Here is a 10,106-nt window from a genome sequence, read left to right as displayed (position 1 = left end):
ACGCATGGTACTTGCCCTGAAAACAGAGTCACAGCAAGGCTGTTCTGCTTAAAACACATTTCAAGCTCAAAACTGAGAACTGTGGGCTCCCTGTGGGATGGCACTGGGGTCCATCCCCAGATGAGATCCCTGGCAGCTCTGCCATCGACCTGACCCAAATCCACCACTTTTTATGGTATCTGAGCTGCTGAACTGATAAACCAGATGGAAGAAGTTGTAACTAAGCAAAAAACCAGTTAAATAAAGTGGTCGTGACAGGAGAGGTCTTGCGCTCGATTGCTGCTGCCTTTACAGGTGTTCAGACTTGGACCAGCAGGCTGTGGAGTCTTTAGTCTAAATTATTTAACATGAACTGCAAACAGCAAGTGAATGAAAAAAAGATAATCTGGGATTGGCTGCTCTTGCTGTCTAAAGCTTATATTTTTATTTAGAAAATCTGTCAATTAGCGGGGGGTATCCCAGGTATCTGAGGTTGTGCTTTAGATGTACTTCAGCATGTTGGGCAGTTTGGGTACCTGACGGCTCCTCTTTGTCAGCTGCTTTTTGCTGTGCCCTTTTGGGGCGCGTGTCACGCTCCACCACCCAGCACTGCTCAGCTCCCTTGTCCTCCCACTGTGGAGCAAACACAGCCATTTTTCACAATTACTTCACGTGCATGAGTTGGGCCTCCTTTTACGTGCTTGTTTTGCAAATAAACATCTTGGGTGAAGCTGCAGCTGTGCGACCTGTTGGCTTCCAAATCCACATGCTCCGAGCGATACCGATCAGCACCAGATCATCCGTCAATGACGTTAAGCCTGTTTGTGAGTGTGGATGATGGGTGACACCGCAAAGGGACCACACTGTGGAGCGATGTATGACACAAGTGATGGGTGACACTGCAGGAGGACTGCACTGAGGATCAGTGGGTGACACCACAAAGAGACTGGATTTGAAGTTGTTCCTGGTCCCTTCTGGTCCCCAGAGGTGGAAGATTTCAGTGTTTCACTGTTGGTTGCCAGCTGCTCATGTTTGCACACTGATAACAATTAAACGAATGTACTTCCAGTTCTGCAGTGACGTGCTGGGTTGAGAAAATTTAAATAAAGGTGCTTTTGCTGTTATTAGCTGTAGAGCAGGGATTCCAAGGCTTCCATCAGCCTGTGTCCATTTCTCCGGGGTGCCAGTCACATCAAGAAGTGGAACCCCCACATGACAAGCCCTGTAAATCCATCAGCAGTGAGGGAACAGGCAGGGCAGCTGAAATAATGGGAAACTGCACACAGTTGTTTGCAGTTTTTCTTTTGAAAGTCATTTGATTTAACTTGAGAGAGATTCGTGGTGACATGTCACTGACTTATCAGAGGAGCACAACGAATCCTGTTGTGGTGCTTTGGGTTTGCTCGTCCTAACGATGCTTCCGGCACATTAGAGGAGTCGCTGCTCTTCTGTATAAATCTGCTTTGTGTTAAAATCACAAAATGTTTAAAAAACCCCTGAACACAGAGCCCTGGTCCCCTCTGCCGTCCCCACACAGCACTCGGGAGGTGTGAGCCCAGTGTGTGGGAGCTGCCGCACCTGGAACCGCGCAGATAAAATCTGATCCCTGCAGACCCGCCGGGAGCCGGGTTTGCTTTCGCAAAACTCACGTCACTGTTTGTCGGCATGGCTGTCACTAAACACGGCTTTGGGCGTTAGGAGGGACTGCAGGAGCAGGGGGTGCGAATCACCATGACGCTGCATCCGAGGTGGTGAGGAAACGGGGACCGGTTATTGTGCTGAGCTGTATATCGACTGATACAGCACACACAGGTTTGGGACACAAACAAGCTGGTTTTAAGGCAAAAAAGATGATCTCAAAATCATTTTTTTCATACACAACAGTTCCCACAATGTCTTTGACAGGAGTACAACATATTAAAACCAGTACTAGAAACACGATTGTAGTGGAATTTAAATACATCACATAAAAGGCATCTTTAAAGAAACGCAACAAAAATTCACCGCTCAGACAAGTACATGGGAAACAAAAGCTTTGACAGACACTAAACCCTTTGAATTAGTTTTTCAAAGTGTGTTCCTGCAGGGGCAGCAACAGCTGGCAAATACCGTGCTCCAAAATTAGATGTTCTTTCCCATTTTCTGATATTTAAAGTAGCTTCTTCATATTACCACAGCCAAAGACGGAGAGAACTGCCTTTTTCCAAATATAAAAGTTTCCTATTTTGCTAAGAAAAGGCATGGCGTAACACAATTATTTGAAGTGAAACCTCCCTGACCCTTAAGAACAAACCCATGTTCAGATCCTCCAGAACCAAACAAGGATCCCTTCCCACAGCAATCTCAGATTGAGCCCTTCTCTCTTTACCACGTATTTGGTTGATTGTGTGCAAGAAAAAACGATTTAGTCCAATGGTTCAGGTCATCCCGACATATTTTACAAGTGACTGGCTTTGTTTATTTGTTTTAAAAAGCCGATGTACATAAATGGAACAATACCAATCCTCTGAGCAGAAGAACAGGCTTCTTATATTCCAAAATAACTTTTTAAAAATAAAAATATGCATCCTGCAAGGCACTTTTTCAAAGAGAATGAGTGAAATTTTTACTTCACTGTGTTTCCCAAAGTGCTGATGAGTAAGTGAGTGCAGGATGCGGTCAGCTTCTAACTAAAAGGGAATTAATTTCATTAAGTTGAAGAAGCTGCTGAGCACTGATACAAGAAGAGCAGCCCCTACACAATGTGTCTCTGTGGTTTTAGGCCGGCTCCTGAATTAAAGACAGACATTCGCTTTTAGGCTGCACTCAGATGCTGCCCAGATAAAATCAGATATATGTAAACTGTGGCTTCTGCCATCAGATTAATTATTTTTGTTTGACTGATAGGAAGATAAGCAAATAGACAATGCAGCAGAACAAGACAAGTGGCCAGTTTCTCTTTTGAGTACTTTTATAAATAAAAGAAGTAAAAATAAAGGTTCTGTGCAATAAATTCCTAGCAGATGCATTTGCCTTTAAGGCCCCTGAATTCAACACTACATGGCACATAGCATACGGTGTACAAATACATGATATATTGTATTTGCATCTAATTTCGCATAAGAAGCTGTGACACAGGAGACACTGGCGGCTATCATCTACAAAAGGGCTAAGAAATCAAGGAAAAAATGTAGCCTTTTGAAAAATAAACTTCAGATGCGACACAAACAGATTCAAACTTCAGTTTTCTAATAAAACCTGAAGGTTATTTGTGGGGAAGACCTGACTAATGCACACACTCCCACCCACCTCTTCCAGTCTGTTTTATTTTACAAACTCCCAAAGCTGCAGTATTTCTCAAATTTGTCTTTTTGGGGGTGCTATTTTGGCCACTTTATAGGACTTTTTAGTAATGAAGAAGTTTCAAGTGGCATCCACATGATTTAGAAATCGTGTGATGTTCATTTTATTCCTGGACATATGCATTTACAAATAAAACAACTGGTATGAAAACAGTGGTTTTGGCTTTGTAAACCTTTGCCATTAATCTACAGGAAGGAGCACATCTACTGTCTTTTACAACCTGTTTATCGCTCTCTCCATCTGCTCAAAGTAGTTTTATAGTCTGCTTCACAAACAGCAGTTCTTGGAATGCCTGGCTATTTCACAGGCTGTTATTTTAAAAAAAAGAAGTATTAGATTTCTCAGCCGTGCTGTTTGTCCCACTGCTCCATCCCCCTGGCAGATGAGCTGATTTTAGCATCACGCACAATGAGTATTTAGCAGGACAAGCCCATGTGTCACGAGACTCGTGCCACCTTCTGTTCTCTGAAGAGACAGATGTACCGTCATTGATACAACACAACCTTTTCAGCTTTAAGGCACTGAAATCCAAATAAAGCCTCCTAGTTTCGTCTTCCCTTCATTCTTGTATTTTTCCCCCTTTTCACCTTGTCCCTCCAGAAAAAAGGAGGAAGAAGGACTCTCTGAAGTAGATCATCTTAGTATTAAAATATATATAGGAGTGGATCTCATCAGTAATTTAATCTGTTAAATCTGTCCCAAGTGTCCCCTTGTAGGAAACTCATTTTTCTACCTTAACGCAAGAAAATTCTCTCCAAACCCTATTTTAGGCACACAAAATGTCATGTTCTGCAGCTCAGTTACAAATGGCAATAACAACAGAACACAGCAACAAACTTAATTCCTTCTGTGTTTAAGAACTGTGGGCACATTGGACAAACAATTATTTGGCACTATAAAGCCACCATTGTCAGCTATATGCAGACACAAACATGTTACAACTAGCCCAGTTCACAGTAAAATTTAAAGCTGCTTGTTGACTAAAGTAGTTTCCACACAACAGGCTGGGTGTTCCCTCAGGCCTCGGTCTGCCGGCTCTCCTCGGCCAGGGCGATGGACCTCTCCTTCCACTGGTTGGTGGAGCACTTGGAGATGGCGCTGGCCAACTGGCAGAACTTCTCGAGGAGGAAATTCCTGAAGAGCAGGTAAACCCAGGGGTCCAGGAGCTGGTTTAGCGAGGCCAAGCGCACAGCTGTCAGGAAGACACTGCAGATCTCCTGCAGGTCTGGGTTCTGTGTGTCCAGGGGGAAGCCCTTGCAGTGCTCCAATGACGTGTTGGTGAAGATCATCTTCAACATCATTATCTACAGAGAGTTGGGAGGAAAAAGTGATATTTGTTATGAGACTGTGTCTGTGTGTCACAAGGGGTAGTCACATAGCACAAGCGGTGATGATTTTAAACTAAAGGAGGGAGATTCGGACTGGACATGAGGAAGAAATCATCAGCCCTGAGAGTGGTGAGAGCCTGTCCCAGGTTGGCCAGAGAGGTGGTGGATGAACCATCCCTGGAGACATCCCAGGCCAGGCTGGACAGGGCTCTGAGCAACCTGAGCTGGTGAAGATGTCCCTGCTCATGGCAGGGGTGGCACTGGGGGAGCTGCGAGGGTCCCTTCAACACAAACTGGTCTGTGATTCTATGATTTTGATGTGTCTCCTGTGCATGTGGAGGAGATGGACACCTGTGCATGATGGCTCTGCTGCACATCTAACTTTGCAAAGGTCAGTGGTATCACACACTAAATAAACAGAAAATGCAGGGAAAAGCCCGAGACTCGCCGTCAGTCATTCGCGGCCCTGCCCAACGTCTTCACTTCAGCCTTTGGAAAGCACCAGGACAAACCCACCAGCAGCAACACCAGCCCAGGTTTTCCCACAGAATGCTGTCCTCAGAGCACAGCGTCACCCAGAAATGTCACATCTGAGCTGCTGCTGTCCCCCAAAATGGGGACACTCAGAGCAAGAGTGGCCAGGAGCAGAGGCTATGGGGGAGGATTTTTCCATTCCAACAGATATTCTGGATGCCAGATCCGTCACCATGTGTTGACCTTGGAAAGACCAAGATGAGTCCGGAAGGCAGGGCAGCTTGGACAGCAATGCAGAATTGTTTGTGTTTCTTTAAACAGAAGCAGTTGAGGATTTAATCTACTACCTTTAATTTAAATAAAACTGAAAATAAGTAACCGTGGACAGAGCTTTTAAAAGTACAGAGAGATATGGATCCTGACTGCATTAAGGAGCTACTCAACCACAGCCCCACCACTTCCCCTGCCACTGCCGCCTGTTGGGACACTGTCACAGTCACTGTCACTGTCACCACCACAGCTCTCTCTATGCTGCCTTCTCTTGTTCTTTTGTTAGTGAGCCCTTGGAGCCAACCTGGGAGAAAAGAATCTGAATACTGGGACAAACCAGAGGGGCTCCTCTGGCTCTTCCTTTAGGAACTCTGCAATGAGCCTTGTTTTCCAGACCTTGTCTTGTTCCTTTTGTAAGTGAACCCATGGAGCTACAAAAATATCAGGCTAATAAAATACAGTTTCCAAGCAGACAACTGCTGCTTATTTTTGGTTTTATTACATAATATTCCTTTACTGGAATATTTATCGGACCAGCAATTGGTCTACTGGAAATTTTAATTGTTTGATGTCCTTAAACGTTGTTTATCATGGCCTGTAGCGGTCTTCTAAATTAATTAAAAGAAGGACTGCAAAAGCTGGAGGAACAACATCAGGTGGAACAATACAATTTATGCCAATAAAAATTTTGACTCAAAATGCATATGTTAATATAGTCAAAAATTGTATTTATTAAATTAGAGTAAATTAAATGTTACTGTTATCACTGAATGTAATTTTCCACTACCATCAGACCTCCACTACCCTGGTTTGCAGACTTACAACCAAAGACAAGCTGCATTTTGTGCAATATCTTTGTAGTATATGGCTGAGGTTGGCCTGTAGTTCACAGGGACTTTCTGGGGTTATTTCTTGGGTGTGGGCTGTACTGCAAAGAGCCCACAGTGAACTTCCATTGTACATAGGGGGAAAAAAATAAAAAAGACAAAAATTTTCCCAAATATAATTTTCCAGTTTGTACTTTTCCTAATTCGTACTTCGTAGTTGTACAGAAAACATTAAAGTGTTATGTATAAAAATCCTTCCGTGCCTGAAGGAAATCAAAGAAGCTGCTTGATTTCCAGCATATAAAGACCAGAGAACATGCTGATTAGCCAGAGGAGTTTTGCAGAACCCCACAGCACAAATTATCTGCCCTCACGTGTCGCTGCCGCACTGTCAGCAAATTCGTCCTGGATTCCAGTCGGGATGCCCAGCAGGGACCAGCCCCACACACCATCACGAAACATGTGCGAAGGGTCCAGACCAGCATCTCCTCACGCGTCCGGCTCCTGGCCGGCGGCTCTGCTCACGTCCCACCGCCCCACACTCCTCCACCAGCCCCACAAGTGTTTTTGGAGGTGCCAGCCATGTTAGCACAGCCTCTGCTCTGCGCTTAGCTTTGTTAATTCATCCCATTAGCACTGCCCATCAACTCATCCCATTAACCCTTCCCACAGACCTGTTCAGCACAGTGTGGGCAGCCGTAACAGTTTGACTCCCCATTGCTAAATCTGCAAAAACGTCACGGGAAGCAAAGCAGCCAGAGGGGTCCCTGCGTCCTCACGGGTTATTCTGAGCACACGAGGGCTGAAGGAAGACAGACAGTATCCCTCATCTCAGGGGTTTTCTCTCTATTCTCCAAGGCTGGTTAAACCCCTGGGTGTGATGGCTCCGTGGTCCTGCTCCAGGGAGCATCTCAGGGCAGAACCCACATCCCAACAGAACAGCTACAAAAACATGGGCTGAGAGACAAACGTGCATCCTTCATTAATGAATGCCTTCCCGTTTTTTGAGCTCTTTAACTACAGACAAGCATGCAACAGTTAACTTCAGTAAAATAAAGAAACCCTGATGTCTCCCCTCGGCACTTCGTTGCGCTCGTCAGTGGGACGGCAGAAATGGGACAGGGCAGCCACCTTGGTTTAACTTATCATACCCAACGTTCCTTGGGGCTTGGGGGGACAGAACATTATTCTTCGCTTGCAAATTCTCACTGAATTTTCAACGTGGTTTCATATTTCATTTTTGTCGCAAGCTGTTAATGTTCTCTAGAAAGTTAATTCACAGCCTCTTACTTCGGGGAAGGCTTATTTTGGAGATTTTATGGCATTTCAAGGATAATGTTACTAAATTAATTTGTTTTCTCTTTTTACCTCACACCCATCAGCTGTGTTGGCCATTGCTCATGTCACAGCCCCATCAAGAGAGCTCAAGTTCTCTGTGTGCAAGAAGGAAGACAAATCCTTCTCCGGTCATTAGGTACCTCTCACATAACTTCCAACACCCACAGCCACCTTCAGCCCTTTCTGGCAAGCACAAACTTTCAAAAAATCATACTATCCTCTGGGAACAGAATAAGCTGCCCTTTTCAGACAGGGTACCAGACTCCCGAGTGTGCAGACAGAGATGTGAATTCAGCCTCCTCCACTCCTGAACCATGAGGAGGGGTTTACTCAAGAAAGGGCATGTGAGGAACAACAAAATAGAGGAAACAAATGCCAGGGTCCTCTAAAAAACCAGAAACAAGCCCAGAATGCTGCCGTAAATAAGATACAGTGAGCGACTTGCTGAAGACCAGAAGGCATAGGCACAAGCAGTACTTTTTCTCATAAAGCACTGAAATGAGTTTAAGGTGGGAACAAATAAAAAATCGTCAGTGGCTGTTTCCCAAGAGCACAAAGCTCCATCGCCATAAGCTCTTGATAAACTTCCTCATAGGTTCCTTCAAACGAGGACCAAGTCAGTTCTTGTTCCATTGTCCTATCACCCTCAGACCCTCGGGGTGCTGATGATGGGGTGTGCAGGGTGGGAGTCACGATGTCCTCCTACCAGCTCCCCACACCTGGCACCCACGGGCTCTGTCCCTGTCCCTGCTTTCTGCAGAGCCCATGCATGGCCACACTGTCCCTGCAGAACCTGGACCACCAGTGCCACCACCCTGTTCCGAGGGAGGGGGCTGGGGGTTAACCCATGGTGGGGGATTAGTGACCTACCAGCAGTGGTGCCCAGCAAATCAAGAGGATACACGAGATCCCCAAGAGCTGGATCAGCGTCTCTGCGGTGATCCGTCCCCACTGCTTGCTGGAGTGCGACATGGTTACTTTGTTCCGGCAGCGAGACACCATGGCCTTCATGGTGACCAGGTTGCACACCACGGTCACCATGAGCGAGAGGAGCCCCAGGATGGCAAAAATGGAGGTGAAGACGAGGTTCCTGGTGAGCTGGCTGTTGCTGGTGCTGACAAAGCACCAGGTCCCGGGCCACTGCACCGTGTACTCTCCCAGGCCGATGACAGGCAGGAGCCCAAAGAAGCAGATGAACAGGCAGACGCCGAGCATCACCATGGTGGTCACCCACACGTTGATGTGGCTGGCGTACCAGTGAGGGGTGAGGATGGCTAGAGTCCTCTCCACGGCCATGACGCTGGCGATGAAGAGTGGGCTGAGCCCGAAGACTGTCATACTGAAGCCGAAGAAGATGCAGAGGTTGTGCGTGGGGTCGATGGTGTCCCAGGAGCGGTTGGCCAGGTAGACGGTGATGACGATGGGGCTGATAAGCAGCTGCCCCAGCAGGTCGGTGAGCGCTAGGGAGAAGATGCACAGCAGGAAGGATTGCTTCTGCTGGTTCTCCTTGGCCCGGTAGCAGCGGACGACCAGCACCAGGGCCAGCATGTTGCCCACCAGGCCGATGATCATGAAGGTGAGCGGGAACGCCACGGTGACAGCCCCGCAGCACACCGCCCGCTCCGTCCCGTTGTCCGGCATGGCGCTGGGCTCGCTGCCGTTAGGGCCGTCCTGCGGGCCTCGGCTCATCCCGCCGGGTTGCCGGAGCGCCGAGGAGCCGCTCCGTGCCCGGGCTCGGCGGCGGGACGAGGAGCGGCGGGGCCGGGAAGCGCTGCCGGCCGGTGCGCCGCGGGAGGAGCCGTTATGGGGTAGGGGCGGGCGGGGGAGGCGGTTCCTCCCGCACGGGGGAGAGAGGCGGCACCGCACAGCCTGGAACGCTCCATCACAACCGGCACGGTCCGGCACCTCCCTCGGGCTTGGGAGCGCTGCGGGGGCGCAGGACGTGGCTGGGGGCACAGGAGCGGTCCGGGGCCCCAGGCCGTGCCCCGCCGCGTGGGTGGCTCCCTTGGGCTCCGGACTGGGGTGTCCCCGCCGGCCCCAGCCAGTCCTCGGGCTCTGCTGCCCCCGGGCGGCACCGGGACTGGCCCTGTCCCCTGTCCCCCGCGGGGCTGCCCACCCCGCCACTGGCCCTGTCCGTGCAGCTCTGGGACGGGGCTCAGCTGATCCCTGGCTTGACAAGGACTCCAGCGCCAAGTCCTTTCTAGCCGAACACGACGTGAAATTGTCACGGTCACCAGTTAAAATGAGGTTACAGAGAACTTCAGCTCCCGCCCCATCCAGCGTTCAGCTCCCACTCCCCAACATTTACTGTTCAGAGGTTTTTCTCGACACCTGGATGAAAAGTGCATCATTACTGTTTGGAGTTATCCTGCCCACCTTGCTCTTTGTGTTTCAACATTTGTCTCACAGCGCTACACTGAACTGACAAATGTTCCAAGTGTCTTCAATATGAGTATTTTTCATTGCTCTTGAAAAATGTTCTTTACGTTCAATCACTCCCCAAAGGTGGGCTGATGATGCTGTTATTGCATTTAAAATGCCACGATTT

The 10,106-nt window shown here is 48.1% G+C and overlaps 1 protein-coding gene across 1 annotated transcript; it reads right to left on the bottom strand.

The window, feature by feature from the left end:
* Nucleotides 1-1,828: 1,828 nt before the first annotated feature.
* PTGER3 (prostaglandin E receptor 3) lies at nucleotides 1,829-9,482 on the bottom strand. Its single transcript, XM_065842343.2, has 2 exons — nucleotides 8,429-9,482; nucleotides 1,829-4,625 (listed from the first exon to the last, which is right to left on the bottom strand). The coding sequence occupies exons 1-2, from the start codon at nucleotides 9,245-9,247 to the stop codon at nucleotides 4,338-4,340; spliced, it is 1,107 nt and encodes a 368-aa protein (XP_065698415.1). The 5' UTR covers nucleotides 9,248-9,482; the 3' UTR covers nucleotides 1,829-4,337.
* Between the last annotated feature and the right edge of the window lie 624 nt (nucleotides 9,483-10,106).

This window comes from Patagioenas fasciata, chromosome 6 (genome assembly GCF_037038585.1).
Source record: "Patagioenas fasciata isolate bPatFas1 chromosome 6, bPatFas1.hap1, whole genome shotgun sequence".
Classification (NCBI taxonomy): Eukaryota; Metazoa; Chordata; class Aves; order Columbiformes; family Columbidae; genus Patagioenas; species Patagioenas fasciata.
Note: the sequence above shows the minus strand (reverse complement) of the source record. Positions and strands in the feature narration are given on the sequence as shown.

What these genes read in the sequence shown, in the direction of transcription:
- PTGER3 (XM_065842343.2), bottom strand. Translation starts at nt 9,247, where the DNA reads ATGAGCCGAGGCCCGCAGGACGGCCCTAACGGCAGCGAGCCCAGCGCC. An exon ending in TTTGCTGGGCACCACTGCTG is followed by an intron (nt 4,626 to 8,428) that starts GTAGGTCACTAA and finishes AACTCTCTGTAG; the next exon opens with ATAATGATGTTGAAGATGAT.